The sequence below is a fragment of the Haemorhous mexicanus genome, chromosome 4 (assembly GCF_027477595.1).
Source record: "Haemorhous mexicanus isolate bHaeMex1 chromosome 4, bHaeMex1.pri, whole genome shotgun sequence".
NCBI lineage: Eukaryota > Metazoa > Chordata > Aves > Passeriformes > Fringillidae > Haemorhous > Haemorhous mexicanus.
Genome location: NC_082344.1, coordinates 27,492,952 through 27,519,535, shown reverse-complemented (window position 1 = coordinate 27,519,535; position 26,584 = coordinate 27,492,952). Strand labels below are relative to the sequence as shown.

General features: G+C 38.8%; 1 protein-coding gene across 1 annotated transcript in view; it reads left to right on the top strand.

The window, feature by feature from the left end:
- The window catches only part of PPP3CA (protein phosphatase 3 catalytic subunit alpha), a 170,031-nt gene that overhangs the window by 123,734 nt on the left and 19,713 nt on the right, over positions 1 to 26,584 (top strand). The window contains exons 4-9 of the mRNA XM_059844181.1: positions 4,316 to 4,427; positions 5,620 to 5,765; positions 7,714 to 7,853; positions 14,259 to 14,336; positions 16,105 to 16,199; positions 24,291 to 24,416. Of these exons, the coding sequence (XP_059700164.1) occupies positions 4,316 to 4,427; positions 5,620 to 5,765; positions 7,714 to 7,853; positions 14,259 to 14,336; positions 16,105 to 16,199; positions 24,291 to 24,416 (697 nt within the window). The remainder of the gene's footprint in view (positions 1 to 4,315; positions 4,428 to 5,619; positions 5,766 to 7,713; positions 7,854 to 14,258; positions 14,337 to 16,104; positions 16,200 to 24,290; positions 24,417 to 26,584) is intronic.

Below are 26,584 nucleotides of genomic sequence, written 5' to 3'. Positions count from 1 at the left end.
GCTTGACTGGTCCTGTGCCAGCTGTTCCCAGTGTGAGTCCCCAGCATGCCAAGAGCCCCTTTTGGCTGCAGGGGGAGAACATGTGATGGCACCATTTCCCCTGCACTGATGCCATCTCTCGGTGGGACCCATCTTCTCAGAGAACAGCTGAGGCCTAGACACAGGATCCCAAAAGGGAGAGTTAGGAGCCATCTCTGTCTAGAAAGTACTAGCTGTAAGAATTATAGGAACATTTACAAAAAAGAATATCCTAGGCACATTTTGGTTGAAAAAGAGGTACTTCTTTTTGGATATTTTTTAACTTTTCAGATACTCTTTTTAATGGCTGAAATGGGAGTAATGTGGTCTAAACATTAGCAAACAGTATATTGTGATTGTGCTGAAATCTTATTTGTAGTGAAGGCAATATGGCTTTTTCTTTATTTGCAGTAGTGTTCATAATCTTTTTTGTGCTCAAGGGATAGTAGTTCAGAAATGGCAGTGAGTTGCATCTCATGTGAGTATTCTGGTTCCAGCTGCAATGTATCTTTATTTGTCTCTGAAATCATGCTGTAATAAATACTCATCCCAGTAGCAAGAATGCAGCTGTGTGTGTAAAAAGGTACATGGTTTCCATTGGGATGGTTACTCCATTTTAGGAAGCTGTATCTGTACTAGATGTTGTGATGGTATCATTATTTCAGTGAGGTGTGTGTTAGAGAGTGTGGGAGCTATGGCAGTTCCACGGGTCACAGAGCATCAGTGGAGACCTTAGCAATGTGTGGCTCAAATTAACCTTTCAAGTATCAATTACTTCACACTTACTCACACTTTATTTCCTCTGCTGAGGAGTGCCCAGTGCTGTCAGTCATTTGGAGGGCAAGTTCAACTTCTGTGGCCCCTGCAAAGCCCCACAAGTGGCAGTGAGCTGCATCTCTCTGTTCCTGGCACTACCAGCGCCAGAGCACCCAGAAGTGAGCACTGTGATGCTGTGGTTGTACTCAGGTGGCCATGGTGATGATTTTTCAAGGCTCCTTGCTTTAATCCCATAACTTGAGATGCATTGAAGAGCTGTGGGGCCTTTGGTTTTCCTTTCCAGGATGGGCTGAGGTGTGGAATTGTGCAAATGCTCCAATTCAGCATGCAACAGTGGAGTTAAACCCAAGTCTGTTTTGAAAATGTGGGCCTTTGGCTTACACAGTGCTTAATTGCACAGACCTTTTCTTTCCTGAAGCTGAGGCTGCCAGAACCTCAGCAGGAAAACATCTTGACTATGGGAGCTGGGAGGTAAACAGATTACCTCTTTGTTACAAAATTAACATGTCAGCTATTTCAACAGTTGAAGGACACTAAACAAGTAAGAGGGGTTTGAGTGTCCTCAGTCTTAGATACATACATATATATATATATATGTATATATATATATATATCTGATATGGGTCTTTTGATAGTTGGAAATGAAATAGATAAAAATACCTTACAGATGTCTAGATTGCAAGATTGTCCCCACTGTACATTTTGCTTAGAGTTACAGCAGAGCTGATGTTTAGTATGTTCTTAATGAAAATGTTGAAGGAAGAAAAGTATTTTAAAATTTTACAACAGGGAAGCAGTATTATGAAATACTTAAAGACTTTAAGCTCAGGTTTTCAAAAGGGCAATTTATCATAAATATTTTGTTTTCAATAAGAATTATGATATGCAAAGCACTGGTAGGAAAAAAATCAAAACCAGAATGTTTGCTCATGATTTGTTGTTTGGACATAAGGTTTTTTGTATGTTAAAATGACTGTAAGTTGAAAAGCCATGAAAATCATTGCCCTCGTATTTGCTCTTTAGTTTGCATGGAAAAAAATCTTCTAATTAGTTCTTATTTACTATTACAACATTCCTTCACTGAACTACTGAAAAGAAAAGGGAGGAAAATTACAGGAATCGTCTGAACAAAATAAACCTTTGATATAGTACTGCTGAAAATATCACAAAATGTGAATAGTGGGCTTATGTTGCTTGAATAGTGGCAGAGAAATAGAACTTTCTAGGCTGTATTGATTCTCTGTTATCTTCTGTCTGGTTCTCATGAGTACTTCAAAGGAAGCATGGAAAAAAGAATATGATAAGCAAATATAGAGCAATCAACCTGTAAACAAGTACCTAATGCCAAAAAGCCAAAAATTCCATCTCTCCTTATTTTCCCTGCTTTGCAGATCTGGACAATATTTTAAATATGGAGTGCTCACTTTAATCTTGCCAGAGCTTTCAGAAAATTAAAAACTTAGTTATGAGGGAAATGTAAACCACTTTAAAAAAATAGCTGTTTTATCTAAAGATGAATCATGCTTTTCTAACCATGTTTTGGCAGGATTAGAAGCTCTAAGGTAACTTGGCTAGGACTTTAAAATCTGGAGCTTTCCTTGCGTGGAAGGAAATGAGGGTGTCACTTTGGACTTCTTGTCTCCCAACCTTTACATCAAATTTTTGCAAGTGTCAGGAAGTTTGAAGTGGAATGTTCTGGAAATTCTTGGAGCAATGAAAGAGAGTCATCATCAAAGAGAGAGAGAGAATTGCTCTGGTGGTGTGGACGAGTTCAGGTTTCTTGGCCCTTTGGAGTGAAACCCTCAAACCCAAGTCTGCTGGAGTTTACACAGAGACAGAAAACTTTCTCCACCCACACCCCTTGGTTGTTTTGGGCCACAACAGATGATTCCTGTGACCTGACACCATAATTCCATGCTGGATTACATTAGCATGATTTCCCTGGCATTCTGGCATCTCTTCTTGCTTCCTGCAGTGGCAATAGCGCCAGGGAGGCGGAAGAATTGGCATGAGCTGGGAGGCCTCCCATGTGTTTCCAAGAGGGAGAATGAGTTTTACAATTCCTCTAGTATACTGCCTGTATTTTTGCTGTTTTTCTCTGTCTGTACACCCTCTGAGTAGAAGAGCTGACATTACAGAGAAAGGACAGGCAGAGCATTCAGATGTTTACATGTAATAAATTCAAGGCAACAGGTAGTAGTATAAAAGTCCAGCTGCTGTGTGATTATCTATGAATGGTATGAGTACAAACATTAAAATATTGAATCCCTTCATCTTTTCCTGTTTTTCTTCTAAGCTGACTGAGTAGCAAACAAGGGATCTGAAATCTACATGTTGAGATGATTAAATTTACTATTCAGCTGTTTTTCAAGACACTCTGAATTGTAGAAGGGAGTTCACACTATAATGTAGAGGCATTGCATTGACAGCAATGCTGTTGATGTTCTAATCTGGAACCACAGAGTACATTGTGAATTTCCAATCTATTGATTATTAAGCTAAATGAAAGGATTTTTTCCCCCCAGTGGAACAAAGAGGAGTGTTAGGAAGCAGTTGTAAATCAAAGTGGGGTTTTTTGGCACCTTTTGTTTCTTGTGCAGTATTTCAGCAGTTCATGGTTATATAAGAAAGGAAGGCTGGAGGAAGACCCATTCAGACAGTTTTTCTAGCTTTCTAGTTTTTGAGAGGACATTGTGGTCTGTACAGTGTCCCTGCAGGCAGTGGGCTCATCTCATGGGATGAGCACATCTTATTTCCATCAACTTTCTTGGAGCTGTGAGTTCATTTTCAAAACAAATATTTTTGATTGGGTGGTTTAGAGAGGTCTGAGCAGATCTTAGCCTCTCCAAGTGTTTTTTTTTTTTTTATCTTTAAAAACATGTCTAGAAGAAATGTCATCTCAAATAGAAATCTTGAGGAAAGAGAAAAGCCATTGTGAAAGCTTTGTAGTAACTTTATTTAATGCAAGATCTTTGTGGATCTTTTCACCCCAGTTTTATGTAGGGAACAATGCTAAGTGAAAAATGAACAAGCTCTCATGTAAAAATTGTGTAATTCTGGAAGCTGAGGTATTTCCTGAAGTGTGAGTTAAATTGTTCTGAAGCAAATTTTCCTTAAGCCAGGAAATGCAGGTCTTCCGGTGGAATTGTTTCCACGGGAGGTTTCTGCCTAACCTTGCAGGTGGAGAGTGTGCACTTCCTTCTAGGGATGCACAGCAAATGCAGGGTGTGAGAGCTGGGGCTGCTGGGGGCAGCCTGGCACGGCTGACCAGGGAGGTGCCACTCAGCAAGAAGTGTAAAACTCTGACAGAATATACCCACACGAGTTTCAGCCAGCCCAGGCTGAAGTGCAGAGAAGTGTTTGAGTGTAGCATGTGAAGAATGAAGTTAATCAGTTGAAAATAAATGCTTTTCACAGATTACTTTTACTTTTTCTGCTAGTTTTTTTGTGATAGAGGGGAATATAAATTGTTCTGTCATTAATTATGAATTCTAATTTTCTTTCTTCTTCTGATTCACAGTGTGTGCTGTACTTGTGGGCCTTGAAAATCCTTTACCCCAAAACACTGTTTTTACTTCGTGGGAACCATGAATGTAGACATTTAACAGAGTATTTCACATTTAAGCAAGAATGTAAGTCTGTCTTACCTTTCTCCTCTTAACTCCTTTTTCAGCAACTTATTTTGCAGATATTTGATACTGGTTCACTATTAGTAAATTTTCATGTACTTTTCATGTTAAATGCCACTAATTTTAAATGGTAGTCCCTGTTTCCTGAGGGGGCAGTCACCTCTCTGTGGTGTGGAATGGAAAGCTTAGATCCCCCCAGATTTGAGTGTGGGAGGATCCTGGGGCTGCTCTGGGTCCATCTGGGCCGGGATGCTCTCGGTAAGCGTGTACTGCTGCTGGTGCTCCTGGCAGCAGCCTGGCAAGCAAAACCTGCTGGCACCCCAGGCCTGGCACCTCTGACAGGTTCCTGACTGCTGGTTAAGGAGGACCTTGTCTCACTGGGTCTCAGCTCATGGAGCAGGAGAAAAATGCAAGGAATTTTTATTTTCTTTTTCCTTTAGGTATAGCATTTTCACATTTGTCCTGTGTGGAGGCTTAAACTTTTCAATATGCTCTTTTGATATGAATTCCTTTCTGTGTTGCAAGAAATGATGCAGTGACATATAAAAGCTTATTAGATGTAGACCTTTACCTGCACAATGAAGGGTTTTTTTCCCTGTGACACTGTGAGATGAAACTATTGCCATAAGTCTGTGTTTTCTCTTTACACTGGGGATAAAGGAAATGTTAATTGGCTTGAAGGCTTCATGGTTTACTGAGTTTAATATGCATATTGGTAAATTAACATTTCAGCTTCATTATTCCACCTCGTTCATTTCATAATGGCATTTCTGTAGATAATTAATTATAAGGGACTGGGCTAAAGTTCTGACTATTTCACAGAAAGTATATTGAGTGATAATGTTGGGAACCATTCAGCAGATGTTTTAAGGTTTGCTCTACAGATTTTATACTGAGTAGAAATGGTAGACTGTAATGGCATATTCAGTCATTTACTTACTTTTTTTAGAAAAAATATGAAAATTTTTTATTAATTTCACATCAGAACAGGAATAATTTTTCCAGCAGTGGATTCATGAAGATATTTTTGTATTAAGCAAAAGTTTGGGTACATTTCTCAATACCAAAGAGAAAAAGTTCGAGATATTAAGCATAATCCTTTTTCCTCTTAAATACTGATGGGAGATATTAAGCATAAACCTTTTCCCTCTTAAATACTGATGGCACTTTCTGTTACCATCTCAATTTTTAAAAGGTAAAATCAAATATTCAGAACGTGTATATGATGCCTGCATGGATGCCTTCGACTGCCTTCCCTTGGCTGCTCTGATGAACCAACAATTCCTGTGCGTACATGGTGGCTTGTCTCCCGAGATCAACACCTTAGATGACATCAGAAAAGTAAGTCTTGGAGGTATTACCTGTTTGCACAATGTAAGCCCCATCTGACAACTCCTTGTGCCTTGTTAAGTGTTCTGTGCTTTCTTGGAGAAGATGCAAAAGAGCTCTAGAAGAACCTCACAATATACAAAGATGTAACAAAAAAAGGCTCATATGATTGCAATGAATATAGTTGATATTTTCTTAAATACTCAAGAGCTTAATTCTCCATGGGTCCCACCATATTCTGAATAGTTCTGCATTTGAGTGCCCAGCAGATGGTCTAATTGAGGCTTAATAAGTTCATGCTTGTTGTACCCTTATGTTCTGAAAAGTTTCTCAGAAATCTCATGGAAGTTCAGAGAACAATGTCAAACAGCTTCTTCACATAATCCAGTGTTATTGCATGTTATCAAGGATTAGTTTTTTATTCACATGTTTTGTAGAAGAGATCTCAGTCGATATTTCTAGGAAGGGCTATTTAAACCATTCATTCTTAGTGTTCCCAGGAAAAAAATCCTTCTTGTTTGCTGTTTGAGACTTGCAAACATGGATATGTGTTTCTGAGCTTTCAGGTTAGTGAATGGTAATTTATATTCTGAGGTTAATTTGTAGTCTACTAAGAAATGAATATAGTTTTAAAAAAACCAAACAATTGAGCCAGTAATTGCACGTTTTGGTTTAAAAGCAATTAGCTTAAGACATTAACTGCACGTTAAAAAAATTACTGAATGCAAAGTTTTGTTTCTGAGGTAAAGGTTCACTATCTCAGTAAACAAAAATACTCTGCGTAAAAATTAGCTGGCTCTGCAACAGCATAATGGCAGAGTCAAGTTGTTTAGCTCTCAGATTCTAGATTAGGTTCATTAACACCTTCCCTTCCCCCTGCCCAACCCAGCAGGTTTATTTATCTTTGGCAATCAGCAGAAATTGGGTTTGCATATTTATGAATTTTTGTTTCAATGAATTGTAATTACATAAGCATTAATCGGAGAGGGCTGAAATAAGAAGTGTAGATATGCTGTGAATACGTCAAGATGAGGACACAAAGGTAAAATTGTAGAGGCCTCTTTCTAAAACTTTGTGTTGAAAATTTACAAAACCAATTTGTTCTCCTTGAATTTCATTTTTTTGTTGAGCGGAGAAGGTATCTACTAGCTGCTGAATCTTTTACTTGATCTTTCTAGTCAAAATAGAGTCTATTTCAGACTGCGAGCATTGTTCATACACCATCTTAACAGGGCTGTTCTTGTATGAAAGAATTCTTGAGATAACACATGATGTTATTATGTTAAAGAGTTCTTGCAGGAGAATACTGTTTTTTTAAAATTTTATGATTTTGCTATACTTCATCTTATTTGTTGTATGATTCTATGTAATTTGAAGTTTTAAATACCCATAAGAAGACTAAAAAGAAAAGTTTTTAACTTCTTAATTAGGGTTGAGGTTACAGGAGCAACAGGAATGTCACACCAACATGCTGTAATGCAGAGATATTATCTTGATATTTAGATACATTTTTTTGTGAAAATGTACATAAATCTAAATGGGAACTTGCTTTGAAATAACTACTGTATTTTCTTGGGGTGCCCCACTTACATAAATGTAATGTTTTAAGGTTTGAAAAATCATGAAATACAGAAATATTATATTCTCCCTTGTCCACTGGAATGCTTGCAAAAAATGCTTGCCAGTAAAAAGGCAAAAAAAGAGCAAACAAAAATTCATGTAGAATGGGAATCCACTGTATCTCTTAATTTTCACTGAGATCTGTTCCTTCTATCCCTGTCGATGTTTGCAAGGAGTGTTTTGCTGCTACTCAAACTCCATTGCTTTAAAGCTGAAGAACAGATTGCTATGAGTCTCTTGTTTGCCTGCTCATGGAACGAAAAATAGTAATTTTGCTTCATTGTTTTTGTGATACATAGTTGAAAGAAGTTAGTATTTCTTTGTCTCCTATTTTTCTTAGTTAGATCGATTCAAGGAACCACCTGCATATGGACCTATGTGTGACATCCTGTGGTCAGACCCATTGGAGGACTTTGGAAATGAGAAGACTCAGGAACACTTCACTCACAACACAGTCAGGGGGTGCTCGTACTTCTACAGGTGATTATTACTACTTGGAATAGATTTCTGTTGGTGAACTGCTTCTGGTTTTGCAGTATAAGTGTTTGCTTGAACTTTGTGGCACTACTTAGGTAATTAGGCCTTTTTATCTGCAGGCTAGCCTTGTTTTCAGAAAAATTCTTGCTTGCTTTATTTGAATCTCTTCTGTTATGCCGCTCTGGGAAAACTCTAAATCACTTAATTTTATTCAGCAAATCCTGTGTATTTTGTCTCTGTTTTTGTAAGTTAGAGAATGCATGCATCACTTTTAAAAAGGGGTATGTAACTGCCTTTCTAGTTTGAAAATTGAAACTTAATTTCTAATGAAAGATGCCAGCACTGAAAAACTGATTACCTATTGTTCTGCAGGGTAAATAGAAATTGTGATTTCACCCACAGAGGTACTTTTTTTTTCCTCTCAGTTTGATCAAACTTTTTTTGTTTGTTTGTTTGTTTGGAAGCAATTCTTCTTAAGAAATTCAGTATTTGAAGAGCATTTGTTAAATGGGACTTAGTAATACCTGAAATGCAGAAAAGTGTCTGTAACATTCCCGCAGAAACATGTATGTTCCATCCCCTGGCAGTCTGGGGATTTTAAGGAATTTGGGTGCTTTTTTTTTTGATTGTGGTAGTTAAGAACAACATACGAGGACACCAGAGCAGCAAAACTAGAAGGGGAGGAGGTTAAATGGCAAAATGAGCAATGTATTCAGTGAAATATTAATTTAAAATCCATTTTTGTTCAGATGAAATGTGAAGATGTTATTGAAATGTTAAGAGGTTGTTGAACTTTTTGAAGTGAAGCAGTTCTACTTCAGCCCATGCTAGTTACACACAAATCTAAGTTTTCTCAGCAAACTCAGAGGAAGGGAGGAATCCAGCTCTTTCACTTGCCTCAGAAAATCCCACCTTGAACACTGTAGCTGTTGAGTAACATGTCAAAAGTAATTCAAGGGCTTCCACCAACAACCAGGTGACAGAGCCGCTGGAATCAACCTCCTTGTTGGCGACATTATCAGGAAGGTGGCAGATGGTTTGATGTTCAGAAATGAGATTTCTGGCTCCCTTCTCAGAGCCCTGTTGCTGCAGCGTGGGGCCAGTGAAGAGCAGAGCAGTTGGCTCTGCAGCCTGGGCTGCCGGCTCCCGCCGCCGGTGGCAGCGCCGGCAGCCGCGCTCGGGTCCGTGACATCTGGGAGGTGCTCCATGGATGTGTTTGGGCTCATCATGGAAGGGATGGCACACTGCTGCAAACAATTGATCAGTGCAGAAATGGGCTATGACAGAGGAGTAAAATCGTTGCTTATCCTCTCAGCAGCAGCAGCTGCAAATGCTGGAGTGTACCTGTGACTCCCAGGTACTGCACACACAGAGAGTAATGGTGATTTCCACTTATGAATAGCCTGGAAGACATGGCTTGTGCTTAAATACAGAGCTGTTTATATACTGGGAAAAGTTCTAATTTGAGGTTGGGGTTTTTTTCAGAGTTGCCATAAAATTTCCTTAATACATATACCAGTTTCCTCCAGAAAATGTATTAGACCTAGTCTGTGTCCTGAGATGTATTCAGAAAAGTGCATTTTCAGGAGACAGGAACTATCCAGAAGACAGCTAATTATCAGGTCATGTGAGGGACATATAACTGCTTGCTGATTCAGTCAGAAGGCTAGCTTGGAATCACATTATCTGAGTTTATATAAGGGCAAGCATTCCTTTTCAAAGAAGTACCTAGTTGCCCTGGAAGATGACTAATTGCTCACCTAATGATAATACCTGGTATAAAAGGTATCCATCAGTGTGGAATGTCTAATTTTCCTTGCCTTTTCTACTTACTTCCTGAGTAAAGGAACAAATTTTCCTGAACAGGCAGCTTGGCTTGTAAAGGAAGGACTGAATTACTCAGTCCTCCTTCAAGAATGCCTCTTAATAGAATGACTGTGTTTATTCTTCACTGCATAAAATTTCTTAAGTTTCTTCAGTCATTTCCAAAACGGGAAGTTAAAAGATAGCAATTAGAATTTTGAATGAAGGTCAGAAAGATTTCAGTCATGCCTGTGAATCAGTGGAAGAATTTCTAGCTGATTAAGGTCTCCTAATAAATTGCAAGAAATATCTGTAATAAACATTTTTTTTCATCAGAGATGTTCTTTATAATGACAAGTTGCAAGTTACTTTGCTCGGACTTAAAGTTATTTCCTAATACAAAGATGCTGTGAGGAAAATAACAGTAATGTGGCTTTCTAACTGTGCATGCACCATGTTAACTGGACCTTCCATCTCAAGAGTGCATGAAGTCCTCTGCATTCAGCCAAAACCCATTTGTGAAATGTTGGGCCATTTCTCTGAGAAAGTGTAAAGACTGTAGCTTACAGTAGTCTGACAAGCTTCTCAGAGCATTTCTTACATGATCACTCTCATACAGCCTATTGAATTTCAAACTGATCCAGTATTTCTTCAAGAAATGTCCCTTTATGTAAGAGTTCTTGAAACTGCTTTCGTTAGGTGTAAAATGTCAGATCTTGAAACCATAGGCATAACCTGTCATTTAGAGAGGTAAAGAATAGTCTGATTTTTCAGAAGTGCTCAGAGTCAACACATAGTGCACACCTTTAGCATCTAGCAGCATTTTGTACCATGGATTGTCAAAATAACACAATGCCAGAGTGAAATGTTAACTGCGGAATATAAGGAATTAATGAAAATATATTAAAGTTTCTGTACCTTAAAGAGAACAAAAAGATTTCATTTTCCCTTTCTGAAGTTTAAAATTGTATGTCCTTTGTAGTCATGGTCATGTTTGATGCAATTTTTTGAAAAAGTAGAAATCATTAATGGAATGCTGGTTGTTTAAATTGTTCTTTTATTATGAGTTAAGCTTTTCTTTCATCCATACCCAAAATAATGTTGTGTTCAGAGTATATTATAAACATGAGGGAATTAATTTGTCCCAGAGTGATATTAGACCCACAGGCACACAGTTTTTCAGCTGATCCAGCCAGTAAAGAAGTTTTCCTGTTTACCAGATTATCTAGTTCTTGCCTTAAATTTTTCTAGCAGATATTTGTTTGCACTTTGCAGTTTGTACTGGTCTTGCCAATGACTCTTTGCACTTCTTTCATAAGCAAGTGGTACAGTAACTCTCAGGCAATTTTGTAAGAAACAGGTTGGACACCAGGAAGAACTCCTTCACTGAAGGGGTGGTCAGGCATTGGAATGACTGCCCAGGGAAATGCTGGAGTCACTTTCCCTGGAGGTGTTCAAGAAACACTTTCCAGCCTCACATAGCAGTGAAATGATCCAACCTTGCAGATACTCTGGGGTAGAGTTATAATTTTGGCCCTACAAGCACATGATTTCATTGGTGCACTTGACATGCAAGTTAAGTTTGTCAGTATGCAAAGATTAAAGAAATATCTGCTGAAAGCTTTTGAAGACTGTAGTGTGTTTCAGCTCAGGGTGGGAGGTACAGTTGTATGAAATTTTTTTTTTTTTTTTTTTTTTTTTAGTAATAGCATTTTAAACAGCTTCTTTTGACCCTTTTCTACTCTTCTGTCTCCCAGACCAGAAGCTTTTTGCTGCCCTCACATTGTCTGCCCAGATGTACTGGTGGAATTGCTTGTGTGCTCCATCAGGCCTGGGAAAGCATCCAGTTTTGAAAGAACGACTCTGCAGAAAAAGACGTGTTTATTTGTTCTAATGCAGTTCCCTGTTCCACTTCCCAGTGCAGCTCTGCAGACAGCACAGCTAAGAGCAAGGAAAAGCTGGTGGAAAGGGATGTTCTGAGAGTTCCTTAGGACAGCACAGTAACAAAGCATTTGCCTTTGGAGACTCAAGTGCAAGGCCAATGGATTTTGTAGGAAACCTATTTTATATGTGCATGTAATGTTACAGAAGCTTTTTGGACTGAAATTGAATGTTCTCTTTTGAAAGAAGTGCTTGTGCCCCTCTTTTAATGGCATCAGTGGGACATGAAAAAAACTATGTTGATTCCATCCGTTTTTTCCAGTTGTTGGTGGAAAAACAATTTGAAGACATTTGCCATTTGGGTTCATGTTAGCAAAGTATTGCTTCTCTTTTAAAACTGCCAGAAGTAATCAGATATCATGCAAAAGAGACCTCAGAACTAGTAAACTGTGCATGGGGCATGTTAATGAAAGAAGATGCCCAAGTAGGGAATATCACAGTCACATAGTCCATGGGGAGTAGCATCTCTCTAGCTGAGCAGAGGGGTGTTTTGTTTTCTCTGTGAGTCACCGCTCCGCCGTGATTCAGCATGACACATGGAGGCAGGAGGCTGGGTCGCTGTGGAAAAGCCTGTTGCGTGGGGGATTTCTGTTTGTTTGTTTTCCCTCTTGGCCAACTGCTTTATTTCTGGCTCATCTGAGTTACAGTCTGGGCTCTGCAAAGCAGGGCAAGGAGGAGAGTGTTTCTGGAAGGGTAGCGCTCTGAAAAACTAGTAGGGAATTTGATTGCAAGTCAGTCATTTTAATAAAAAATATTTGAAAAAAGATTTCCAAGCAGAAGTCATTTCTGTAAAATTTTGTTTCTGATTATTTCTGCCATAATTTCTGTTTTATTGGCTATTTGTGGGACTTTTTATTTTTACCAGCTTTTTAGGACATGTATTTTTGTGTTAAGGAATATTGTTTAATCTCAAGTGAACATACTAAGGAAATGCTGGATAGCATATGTAATAGCTGCACAGTTGCAGAGTTTGCTACTCCCCAGCCTCTGCTTCAACCAGAAGCTCAAGAAAAATGCCCGCAAGTAGCTTTGCCTTTTTCAAAATATCCTGGTAGACTGCTCATGGGTTGTGGTGGTCTGGGTAATAGGGCAGCTGGTACATTGAAGGTCCCATGCTATTCACTTGTAAGAAAAGAAGGCAGGCAGATTCTTTTTTTGTAAATTTGCATGAAGCACTGTGTGACGCCTCTGCCTTTGTAGGTGTGTGCCTTGCAGAATCAGCCAAATTCTGCTAGCAGAACTCTTATTTTCCACAAATTTACGAAGAACAAGATAATTAAGCAATAAAAAACCCCACCACTTTTGTACTTGAAATGGAAAGAAGAACCTATCATATCTATTTAGGAGCATTTTTTACCACTTCATTATGTCTTCTTTAAAAGCAGTACTTAACACTGGATGAAAAGAATAGTATGGAGGAAAAAAATGTAATAGCCTAGGCATTTTGAGCAGCTGCACTGATAATTAACATAATCAACTGTCTATCAGATTTTTGTGATAGACCCCAGTTTTCAGAAGTTAATGTAAAAATTTCTAACCAAAATGTACCATAAGTCTGCATTTAGTCACAATTAATTATGAAAAGAAATGTATGCAAATCAGTTCTCATTTGCCAGTGGTTTGAATGGCAGCCTGTCAGCATTTGAGATCATTGCAGTTGCCAAAATGTTACCCCACGTAATTTGGGAATTGAAATGGTTTTACAATGGCAATCTTTTTAGACAATTCCAAATACCAGACCTGCATCTGAGAATACATGCTAGGTGGCTCAAGTCCAGAAACAGCAATGCAGCACTCCACTGGGTTTGTAGCTTCTAGCTGCAGATGACATTTCAGCTTCAAAATACTCAGGAAGGTTTGGAAGCAAGTAGTATCATTTCTCTTGGATAATCTAAAGGAAGATGATGTATTAGACTGGGGGAGGGGGATATGTAAGTTTTCTTCTTTTTCATGCATGAAATTAGAAACTGATGGGGCTGTTAACTGATTGCAAGTGGGCTCTTAAGGTGAAACCATGCCTGGGACAGCAGTTTTTTGTATAGTGTATAATGTATAGTTGAGTGTTTTGGGTTTTTTTTTGTCTTGCTCAGTATATTTAGCACAGATGAATACAGTGAACACATTTTTGGGGTTTCAACAGTCACAGGATTTTAAGCTGCCAAGGGGAAAGATAATTTGTTTATCAAGGAGATAAAGTTCAGGAAGATAACCATCCCCAGTTTGAAGATTGATTTACCTTTCTTTTTTTCTATCTCTTTCCCTCTCTTTCCACTTAAGCACCTTATTTTCTGGTGTCCACAAGCAGCCACTGCATACAGTAGTCAGTGGGTGAATTTCTCTGTTACAAGCAACTGCTGTATTGCATTTTGCTTTTTTGGAATACATTAAATCTTAGATGAATAAAAGAAAGTACCTTTTTTCTGACAAGCCATTGGCTGATTGTTATGTAATGAATTGCAGTTTCTAGCATTCCTTTCCAAGCAGTTATGGAGTGGGATTTAAAAAGACACTGCTGGTGATGTTGTCTCTACTGAAATCTGCCTGCAGAGCAGGCGGTAATTTCATGAATGATGCACGTTTTATGATACATTTTTTGAAAGCTAGAGCTCTTTCTGCTGCTTCTGATAATGCCATAACAGGTGCTATTACTTTTTTTCCTCACAGTTACCCTGCTGTATGTGAATTCCTACAGCACAATAACTTGTTATCCATACTCCGAGCTCATGAAGCCCAGGATGCTGGGTAAGTATGTGTGGAGAGGGGGCAATAATAATAATAATTATGTATAATGCCTTGCCATTCCCAAACAGAGCTCAAAAAGGAAGAGCAGCTGAGTGAGAATGAACTGGGATATATAAGTTGCAACAGCTCTCACTTTTTACTAATGCTACAAAAATACACACTGGCATTACAATGTCTTTTACATTATTATTAGTGAGTTACAAAATTTAATGAATCCTTATATATACCACTTACTTAGCCTTAGTGATTTTAACTGATATAAAATGACCGAAATTTTTTTGATGCCAAACACTGTCAGACATGGAAAGAAAAACAAATTCATTTCAGAAAAAGGTTTGCAAATGTGCCAGAGTATTTTGACACACTGATTGCCATGATGCCAGAGAAGTGATTTGGCTCACAAAGGCCAGAACTGCCATCTTTTAGGACTTTCTAAGCTACCTGAAACTTTTGGGCCTACTGGTTTTATATTTCATTTAAAAAATTAAAATTGTGAAACTCTACAGGCACATAAATTTTTCTGCAGGAGTATCATTAATGAATTCAAGAAGTCTAAGTCATTGAATGCAAAAACAGTCCAGGTCAAGCATCAGGTGGTGTTGATGGTTCCCTATGAAACTATTGTCATTATAAAGGTAGAATTTTTTATGCTGCTTTAAAAAATTATTTTAAAAATTCCTCTTATTTGAAGTGTACCTTACTTGTGAGATATTATTATTATTGTGTTTGTTTGGAGGTAGAAACTTTAGCCAACTTGAACAGCAATAAAAGATAAACTAATGGCATTGTAGGACTAAGGTCAATATTCACTATGCACATTAAAAGCTATTCTGAATGTTTGAATTGTCATGACTTCCATATGGTAATGCAATTAAAAGCAAGCTATTACTATGCCAGAAAATACCTCTCATGGAATACTCAAGGGTAATAAGATTTCATTTTCTTGTATTGCTTTCCAGTAAAGGGTGAAAATTAAAATTTTGTGGAAGAGATTGCATTTAAACTATACAACAGCTTTAGTGCAACTTTTGTGGATGTTTGCTGAATTCTGAGGTTTCTTGTAGCTGAGGACTGGAAAGAAGTGTTTGGTGTACTTGTGTCGAAGCACTGTTTGGTTGCTTTCTTTCCAGTTACTTGCAGGTTTAGTGCTTGATTAATTATTTGTTGGCCCAATAAGCCTTGTATTTTTCATGAGGCAGTAAGGTTAGGTAATGAAAACACACAGACATTAATAAACTGGCTGATAGAGTGAATAAGATCAGACACAGCACTGAAAGTATCTGATGCCCTATTTCCCCTTCCCTTCTCACCCCTTCCATGTCCTCTAGCCGTGCCATGGCTTCCATGCCTGGAGAAGGCAGGCAGCAGGAGGCCCATGGGGGACACCCGCTCTCCTTCTGAAGGCAGGACCCTTCCAAGGCACCTGCTGGTGCTTGCTTCACCCACAGTCCCCTAGAGAGAAAGTCTGGCAATGTCCTGGGCACTGAGCAAATTCATAACAAATCCCACCTCTGGCTCACTGAATTTCAGACAGAGACACAATTTTCCAGCATGGATCCCTGGTCATGTCAAATGGTTATAATGAGAGAGTCTGCAGGAAATACTTCTTTGCAGTGGCTTTTAAATAGCTCATGTGCATGTTTTTCAGTCTAGGCATGTGTTAACAGCCAGAGCCCTAATGTGGTAGGCATTTTTTGCACTTTATGTGGTCAGTTACAAATACACATTCAACACTGGGTAGTAATTAGTATCTTCTCTTTCTTCTTAGATATCGTATGTACAGGAAAAGCCAAACAACAGGCTTCCCTTCGCTAATCACAATTTTTTCAGCACCAAACTATCTAGATGTATACAATAACAAAGGTAAGAATTGAATTCCTGTTCATGTACAGTAGACTGTACTTCTGTGCACTCGAATATGTTGGTGTCTTTTCATTCCTATATTTATCAGTTCATGCCCATTTTCTTCCTCTTATATTAGTTCATGCCCATTCCACTTATTATATAATACAACCCTAATTAAATTTGTTACAGGCAGATGTATGCCTCTGAAGATAACTGCGTATTTTAATATGCCTTAGGATATTCCTGTATTTTGACTGCAAGTTATTAAGTAAATGTTACACGGGAAGCAAAACTTAAAACAACTCTATTAATGAAGAAGTATATTAAAAAATGCTCTGGGTGAGATGTTTAGAGCCTAGTGTTCCTTGTAATTAATGATCTGTTCCTTGCTTCTTTCCAGTAAAATTATTGGAGTTTGTATGTGCAAACTGTCTAGCCAATTAAACTTTGACAGGTCATGAGTGGATAAAGCATGGGATGGATATCTGAGTTCCTTTACATTTTGGGGTTTTTAATCCTTGACCACTGAAATGTAGAAAATTAAATATAAATAGCCAAAAAAAAAACCTAGAAAGGTTACTACAGAAATAAGAGTCACTGGTCACTGTATAAAGGCTCCACTGAATACAAATCTTTGCAGCTTCTCTGAATTTATTCATTTATTGCATTCCTGGAAATCTCTAATGAACTGGAAAAAAGAATCATGTTTCTAAAAATAAAGTTTTCTAATATACCTGTCCTCCTATATCTTGAAATGAACAGTATGGTTTACGTTCTCCTAGTCCTCATAATGATAAAATTATTTATGTTTCTCTGTGAACAAAGTAAAATAATTCTTTCTCAATTATAGTCTTGAAAGTTGCTCCCTTGCAAAGAGATCAGTTTCTCTTGTAAAGGGCTATTTTTAATCTGGATGCTTGTTTGCAGAGGAAGCAAGCAATACTTCTTTTCAAACTTGAAAAGAAATCTTTCTTCGGGCATCGTTTTATGTTATAAAATTTATAATCTAAAAGCTTTTATGCCATAAACTGTATGTAAGGGAAGGAAGCACTTCACTGCTAGATAATTGGGTTTGTACACCTCCGATTTCTCAATATGCCTGTTAACTTGGGGAAAAATTAATATGTTATTCTGTAAAACTATGCAAGCAGAACTGTCGGTAGCTACTTCTGTAAAAGTTAATGATGGTTGCTCTGCTAACAACCCGTAAGTGCAGGATGAAGTAAGGAATGTGTTCATTTTCTTGGTAGGATCATTGCTGTTGGTGGAGAAGTGTGTTTACTCTCCTGGTTGGCTGCTTTGGGTCAAAGGCTGAGCGATCACAAGTCTGTACTAGGAAGGTGGTAGAAAGTGTTCACCTTTTGTTTCTTAGGCATGGAAGCAGTTCTGTGAAATGAAGGCAATGGGTGAATTGTGTGAAACTTTGTCTTGAAAGCAAATGTTAAAAGGAAAGCAATGATTCACAATGTTCAAAACCTTGATTTTGAAACCACAGAGTTTGGGTGGTAAAGAGAAGTGCCTCTCTATTATCTTCATTTCTAAAGAGAGGGTCATTTCCCTTGTTCCAGGATGCTCCACTGTGGCAGGCAGGTCTTACATGTGGTGGAAAGCCTATTTTGATGGAAAGCTGTACACCATTTGCTGAGGGGTTATCTGTGGCCACAGCTGGAGCTGGTGTGCACTGCCAGCAATACCTGCTCAGAGTGAGCTCAGGCAAATCAGCACTGATGCCACATCAGTACCTGTGTGCCACTCCTTATATATAACTTTTTGTAAGTTCAGAGGCTGACCTTTAGCAGCTTTGTAATGGATCTCCATTGAGATTATCTGCCTCCTTTCTCTCATTAGAAGTTTTGAGGCATTATTTCATGTGACTGATTGCATTGGCTCTTGGCATTTAAAGTACATCATGCATAGTTTATCATGCTGCATCGCTCATTCATCTTTATCTGGATAGTCTCTGAGTGCTTGCTTCCCTCTTCAAGGAAAAAACCCACTGTCATATAGAAGGAGTCCAAAACATGGCTACTTGTTGGCTTCCTTGGTTTGCAGCAAATGAACTTCCTGAGAGCACAGTTTCTGACTGATTTCAGGAGAAAAAGGAAGGTATTTTCATCCAGAGGTGGTGTCAGGGCAGCTGCTCTAGCTGACTCATCGTGCACTGGTGCAGAACCTGATTGATTTTTAGAGGTCATCTGCAGGTTTGGTTACTGTTAGTCCTTATAGAAGGAGTTATTCTCCTACTAGTTAGCACCTTCCTGTCTAGTATGCATTCTCAATGTTCCTCTGGTTGTCAGCCCACAGTCACCCTGAATAAATTCCTGAGAGCCTTCAGCTCCCACTGACATTAAATGGGTCATTTTTAAATGCAGTATTGTTTAGGATAAATACAGTTTTTTTAAAAGCTGCAAGAGGCTAAGAATGCTCATTTTCTCCCCCAGGTTGATAGTTCTCATACCTATTAAAGCAGATGTAGTTTCTTGAGCTTCTTCAAAGCACTTCAGGAGTAGACCTGTTCGCCAGCTTTATTCAGGGGCTCCTTCAGTCCCTGCTGGAGAGCAGCTATGAGATCAGATCTGGGATCAGATATGTCCTCAAAGAGCAGTAGGGAGGCAAGGATATCAGTGCAAAAGAAGGTTTGACGGGGTGGCTGAGGATAAGCTACCCAAACAAGCCCGTGTTCAGCAAATCTGCTGTTAATAGTGCTGCCATGGAGCCTCTGCATGGGCTGCCTCGCAGTACTGACCCACCATGGGAACCTCTTCTGGCTGTGCTGGGTTCTGGCACCCAAGGGAGGTTCCTGTATCCCTTTGGTTGCTGGCTGTGGCCTCGTGCAGGCTGTGTGTGTCACTCGTGCACACGTGGCTGCAGCTCTGTCCCAGCCCCAGGCCACACACACAGCTTCAGGTGCCAGGGGAGGTTTGGCAGTTAGGAGGCTCCTGTCGGGGCTTCCCTCTGTAGTTAAGGGAGACACAGAGAGAGGCTTTCAGAGGGTGATTCAGAGACTCAGAAACTGCCTCAGTATTGAGAGCCTTGTGTCCTTCTTTTTCCAATATTATCCTACTCCATTACTGTTACTAATTCCTTCCATATTCATTATAATGGAAAGCATTGGCAAAGGGAGGGAATTTTTATATGGTTTTTGGCAACTTCTGAGCCACTGTTCAGTATCTTCATAGCTTTCTCAAACATTTCTGCTTTCATTTATTTTGTTAAAAGGCATAAAGATACTCAAAGATTGTTATTAGTACTCGTTACAAGAAATACCAGTGCACTGGTGATTCTTCTAAGACTGCTGCTTCTGGAGAGAAAGCTTATGCAAGAAGATAAATGTTAATTGGATTGTGGTAGTTACCAGTGACTTCAGGGCCTCAGAGATCATCTGTGCTGATCAAGAAACTCTGAGAAAGTTGTGTAAGTACAGATTTGGCCCTGGCCTCCAGGGTGCCTATAACTAGGAGAAATTCTCAATAGCAGCAGAATGAGAGGGTGCCAAAAATTACCTTGTGATATGATATGGCCTTGTATTGTGTCTAAACTTTCATTCCTGCATTCAGTATTTCTTAATGCCTTAATTAGGGCTTGCTGTAATGCTGTTTATGCACACCCCCCAAAAAATAAATTAAAAAAAAAAATCAAGTGAAAGATTCTACAGAAGTTCAATAGAGACAGAAAGGTTACTTGTAAAACACTGGTAATACTGGCATTTTTGTTTGGCTGTCACTTCAGTAAGTGTGTGCCTTTTGGCTGAGTGAGCAATTTTAACTTGCTGTTTAAATACAGACTATTATCTTTTGAACACTTTTAAAAGATTAGGTTTTGTAGTGGAGAGAGAACCACCACAGAATCCAAAGTTATCGAAAAAATCCCCAGCATGAAGTTTCTTCCAACATACATGCTTTGTTTCCAAAAGGAAAAGCAGGAAAAGGAAGTCAGTATGCAGGGGAGTTTGGGATAGTAGAAAAGTGAAAACCACCTCTAAGTCTGTGTGCCTGTTAATGTATCATAAGTTATGTGTCAGTGAAGTGTGTATAAAATATCAGCATGAAGTGTACCATGAAGAAGTGTACCTGATCCAGATGGATCTAACAGGAAAACTGTTTTCATCCAGAAAAAAACAGAGTACTATCCATGGAAGACAAGGATGATCTGTGAGAAATATTAGCACTTTGAGGGGAAGAAGAGAGATGTAACCTCTGTTTGCCCTATCAGTTTTCTTTAATGCCTTATCTCTGCTGCTGTGAAGAGTTCTTGTCACGGAAACAAAAGCTTTTAAAGAAGACTTGTCAGGGTATCTGGGCCATCTCGTTGCTGATGCAGAGAAGTTTGCCAAAAGTGATTTTTGCAGTCTGTTGATTAAATCTTGAATGTTACTTGGCTGTTTCTTTGCAAGATGCAGTTGCACGTGTAAAATAAAAATCTTTAAAATTGTATAAGGAAAGACATTTCCACCTACAATTATCTTCACTTCTGTACTGGATTATTTAGACCATTGCCTTGTATAGTAAATAATTTTTGTCCTTTGATAATATTTAAACTCATTTTACTAACCCTTATCCCTGACCTGACTTGGGCAGAAAATGCTGTGGTTACTTAGCAACTCTTCTTGAGAAGGCATTGTTCCCAGTTGCACAGTTAATGCTTAAGTTAATTTGGCATTAAATCAGAAATTGAAATTCTTTCTTAGGTGAAGAATTTGATGGACTTTTCACTGATTCATTTTCTAAATGCAGGATGAGTTTTCTGAAAGAAAATTACAAGAAAATACGTTAAATTGTTTGCTTAAAATATTTTTAGGTTGTTCTTCTAAAAATATTCTGGGCTAGCATTTCCACCAAGCTCATTATTTTTTTCCTCTGATTGTATTTTTCTGATGGATATGTTATTAATTAATTTGCCCTGAAAAATGATTTGGCAGATCATGAAGCAAGATATGTCATGTCTCTGAGAAATTCTGAGCTAGCTGTCACACAGTTTAATGTTGTTCACATGGCTTCAGGTCTTAACCTACCTCCAAATATATAATCTTTAAAGCCCCATTTGAGATGCCAGAGGGTCAGAGACATCCATTCAGATCTGACAGGTGTGACACAGTTGTTCCAGGCTCATCTTTAATTGAGGGAGACCAAGGAGGTGCAGCACAAGCACTAGAAGGGCTTTCTCCAGTTGTAGCCAAAGGAAGGAGGTTTCTTACCTGCACGGTTTTCAACACCCATATTCCCAGCCTTAGGGTAGCTGTGTTAAATGCTTCAAGCTAAACAGTCCAAATGCCCTTTGCCTGCTGCATTAGTGTTCATTTCACTCTGATGTGATTTCAGCATATCTCAGTTTACTAGCATTGGAAAGAAGTGTCATGTTTATTTGGGCTACCTGCACTTCTTCACTTTACAAAATATTAGCTTTTAAAACTTATTTACAACAGCAAGTATCAAAATTAGGTGAAAATATGTGTGAGTGTTAAGAATAATAAAATAAGATTCTTACTCTGGTTGGTGATTATACGTGATAATGGTTGATGGCTTGGTCTGCTAGCCATCTCTCTGAGTATGTGTTTGGAAAGAAAAGTATTGAGGTTGCAGCCTGGAATAATAAGCAAATGTTGGATAAAGTCAGGTTTTCCTCTCTTACAAGTTTCATAACCAAAGGATCCCATCCCACTTCTGTCTCCTCCATCAGCGTCTGCGTGACCTCCACTCTTGTAACCTTCAAAAGCTGTGTACTCTTTCAGGGCTGCTGGTTCTCCTGCAGCTTCTTAGGCATCAAGCTAATGTGGACTAAGGAATGAAGCAGAGGTGAAACCCCCAATCTTTTCTGAGCTGACAGAGAGGGAAAAGAAAGCTATGAGCAAAAGAAACCACAGAGGCAGATAAGCTCAGGGAAGCTCCCGCTGTTATCTGAGAAGCATTTTCTACTTGATCCAGGCAGTTTTCCTCTTCTGACTACTAACTAATAATCAGAACTGTACATTCATAACAAGAGCTGATTTGCATGTTAAATATCATCTTCATTACTTACCTAATAAAAATATTTTGTGTGTATTGTGCTTGTAAATGACAGATTTTTAGTTTAAAATGCCAAAAAGTATTTGTGATACTGGTAACTACCCCATTTTATTTTATTCTTTTAAGAGAAGAGTTATTTTAGAACACTTCTCTGTTATTACCCTGCTTTATTGTGTAAAGTTATTTTGAAGTAATTTGTCAAGATGTACAGGTCATTTACAGGGTAGAAATTTTCAAAATACTATTATCAGAACTTTATTCAGGTATATAAATTAATAAGGTGTTGTGAGGATACTTTTGTTTCAGTAATCTTAAATTATCTTCCTTTCAAAGGAAACAACCCTACTAAAGCCATTTTTATTTAATTTTTTGTTTTGCAACTGCTTTGCAAAGGGTCCAGGCTTTTTCAGAGGCCAGCTTTAAAAGTTCTGTGTAAAATTTCTTTATTCAAATTTCACAGAATTTAGAAGTAGATTTAATAGATAAATTGAAGAAGTAGTGGGAAGGGGAACTACCTCAGCTCAGTAAGATGATGAATTTGAAGTTTTAGTCCATCTAAATGAATCTTTACAACAACGAAGTGGTCCTTTTTGTGTGGTTTTGACTCATTTTTTTTCTGTAAAGGCGCCAACGATTTATTTTATTATGCAATTGTGTCACAGTAATAGAAGAATGAATTTCGATCTGCTGTGTGTGATTTCAGCCAAAATCTGTTGGAAATATTCAGAGCATTGACACTAGTTTTCTCATTTTTGCTAATAGCCGTATTAAGCCCTTTTTTTTCTTCTACTGAGCAGCAGATCAACTGCCAGTTGTCAGACTGGGATGGACAAGAGTCAAGTGTGGTTTATTGAAAATGGAGGGTGTCTGCTTGGCAAAAGTTCACATTATTGCTGTTTTCTCTGCCCATCAGAGAGTGTGTTTCAGAAACTCCCAGGTCACTCTGGACTCTGTCATGGTCCACAAAATGGAAGACATTTAACATCCTCTTAAATATTTGTGAAGCAATAGCCTAGTGCATAAAAAAAGGTTTCCTCTCTGATTGACACATAGTCAGAGAAATAATCAGAAAAGAGAGAAATAATCAGAAGGAATTGTTCAGCCCCTTCAGCCAACACTGCATTTCCCACAATGCTGTCTCACGTTGCAGTTGTGCAACTTTATTGCTGGCTATTAAGTGATAGCCAGTCCCTGGAACTACATTTCTCCCTGGGGAGACGGAAATGGGAAGGCTGGAGGAAAGGGGAAAGCATAGAATGACACACCTTATGTTGGCTGGTTTTGTTGCTTGTGTTGATTAAATATCCAGCATGCAGTCTCCTGTAACTGCATTGTTTAAAGAATTTCATGTCTTTAAGTCACTTTGGTGAAATCTCAAAATTACCTTTTTGGATTACCATTTCAGATATGAGCCTGAAGTCCATTAACAAAAGTTAACACTGAACTTGGTGCAGTGCTTTAAAAAGTGGGTGTGGCATAAATATCTATATTTCTGCCTGTGAACAAACCTAGTCTGTGTGTTTGTATGTTGATAAGAATGATGACAATGTTAATTGGTGCAAGACAAATTGTATTAGTATTGATTCATATTATGGGGAGCATATTTTTGCGTGCCTAGAGCTTGCATAATGTGAGAAGTAAGTGTCATCTCAGTTACTATACTGTGAATGAAATATGTTGAAAATGTCCATCAGAAGAGCAGTGTTCAGACTGAGTCATAAATGCTTTTTTCTGTTATCTCCAAAGCATGGTTGTGAGGAGCTCAGATAACTGGGTGAAGTGAGGGGCTCTGAATACTCTGCTTCATTCCTCGCTGGTGGCAGATCCCAGAGCTCATGTTCCTGACTACTCAGAGATACTAATTCACTTAGCAGCCCATCTTAGTGGCAGGGAAAGCTGTTGACACTGCTTTCAGACTGAAAACGGCTTTCCACTTCAGTGAGGCTTTATCCTACTATAACTAGCATTCAGGTGGTGCCACTGGATCAAGTGGGTGGAAGCTGGTGAGCAGCTCTGTGGGCTGTGCATGCTGTCCACATTCCTGGTCTGGTAGCCAGTTACACACATGGCTGATGTCTCTTCTGTTTCTTTTCTTTCTTCCTTCTAGCTGCAGTATTGAAATATGAGAACAATGTTATGAATATCAGGCAGTTCAACTGCTCCCCTCATCCGTACTGGCTTCCAAACTTCATGGATGTGTTTACCTGGTCCTTGCCGTTTGTTGGTGAGAAGGGTATGTATGTAAATCAGTTCTGTTCATAAAGACTGCAAAAGGGTTTCTTAGTCACTGTACATGTGGCCTCATTTATTTTAAAGGACAAGAATAATTTGAAGACAGGTGTCTTGTTTTTGAAGACAAAGTTGTAGAAATGGGGCTCAGAGGAGCAAGCAATTACCAGTGGTTAATCACACTTCTCATATTTTTTTATCATTTCCACTCTTTCCAGCTGATGATACCTTTATCTTTCTGCTGCAGAAATAGATTTTATGGCATTGCAGGCCAGAGGTGCATTCACTAAACAAAATTCTGATTTGTTTTTCTGTTATAAGCTCTTAAACATCCCCTTGGATATCACTTACTGCTGAATGGATGTCTCAACAGACTTCACTACATGAGGTTGCATCTTCAGTCACATTACCTTTATGGGTGGGTTGCTTTTTCATCAGCAAACACAGAGCTGGTGATATTAAGAGCCAGTCTGACTAACTGTTCTTGGAGAGAGTGGAGGGATGCCAGTAGGAAGAAAAACTTGTTCCTCAGCCCCTTCTCTGCGCAGGACATGTGGTGCCTCATCGCTGGCAAGAAGAGTCTAAAGAACACAAATGATATTTTATTGAAACCTGATGCTCTTGATGTTGCCTAAATGCAGCTTCATGCTGTGAATGGCAAGCACACAAAAGGCATGAAAACACTTTGGTCTAGCGCATTAAATTAATGCAAAATACAAACTGCCTAAACCCCAAGTCATTTATTCAGTGCCCGAGATGAAGCTTGCTTTGATCCTTCCATTACAGAGTATTGCTGCAACAGCAATTACTGCCAGAAAACTCTAATAAACTCTTAAAAGCTGCTTGGAATAACAGTTCTCTCTTAATAGGCAACTGGAAATACAGCCAGCTGTGTCTCATACCTGCAGTCATGACCAGCTTTGTTTTGAGCTACTCTTTTGTTTGAGGAAAGCTGCTGGTGAGACACCTGAGGTCTCTGTGGACAAAGCAGATAGACAATGAAACAGGGATTACCAAAGAATAGGCAGCTGCTTGCACTAATGGAGACATGACATAATCCTCACTGACGTGTGTGCAGACTCTTGTGAAGCAGATAAAACGCGTTCATTTTCTTTGGCTGTAAACTCAGCCAGGCTGTTTTTAGGTTGGGCGTGTTCTCCACACACATTGCAGTCCTGTAAGATGTTCTGTAAGGTCACTTTTCAGGGGCTTCCCGTCAGCAGCCTGCTCAGGTGGGGCTGCAGGATGCATGGCCAGAATTGTTGGGGTTCTGACACCATGGTGTTCCTCAATCTTCTTACGTCTTGAGGTTTTTTTTTTCCTCCTTCATTTCTTCCAGTGGTCACACTTACCAATTTCTTGGAAATTTGAGAGCCCAAAGAAGTGAAATCAGTATTTTCCTTTCTATGCAAAGCATTATTCAAGGATGTAAGAGCTGGTGTTCTACACAACTTGTTATTTATTTCCTTTGTTTTTAATATAGATTTTTTCCCTCAAAGGCCAACTAAGGTAGGAAGCTGCTAGCTTCACTGGTTGTTGTCAATGTGGAAAGTCTTTCCACTAATACTGTCAGAGGAAAATATTAAATCCTTCACTAAAGTAGGAAAAAATCTAGCTTTGTCCCACCCTTCTAATTTTCCAAGCCTTCATAGTAGTTACAGAAGAGGGTTTTAATAACTACTTGACTAAAAAAATTAAAGTTTCAACCTGTGTAGCTAGTACAAGGGTAGATAAGCCTGGTAACACTTTTAATGTTGCTTACTACATTTAGCTGTAGTGAAGTTTTTCTTAATCTGCTAATTGCTTCACATTTTATGTCATAACTTTGGCCTCTTTGTTCTCTAAGTTGCATTTTCTTGGTTTTGGTTTTAGCTGGGGTTGGTTTTTTTTCACAGTTCTTAGTCTGTATGCTCTCTGGTTAGTGTCTCACAGTTGTTTCTCTGGAAGGAAACGAAACCAGGGTAGGGACAGTCTGTGGCTGACCCTTTCATGCCCAAGTTGCCAAGTAAGCAAGTTGAATATGGCCTAAGTTCTCCAATAGTGATGTATCTGTTGAATATAGAATAGTTCCACCTCTAAGGAATGTACTGGTCTATTTGTAGTTGTCCCTTGAATTCAAGGGACACCAAGGACATCTTAAAAAGGTTAATGTTTTGTTGAACTTGAAGTAGT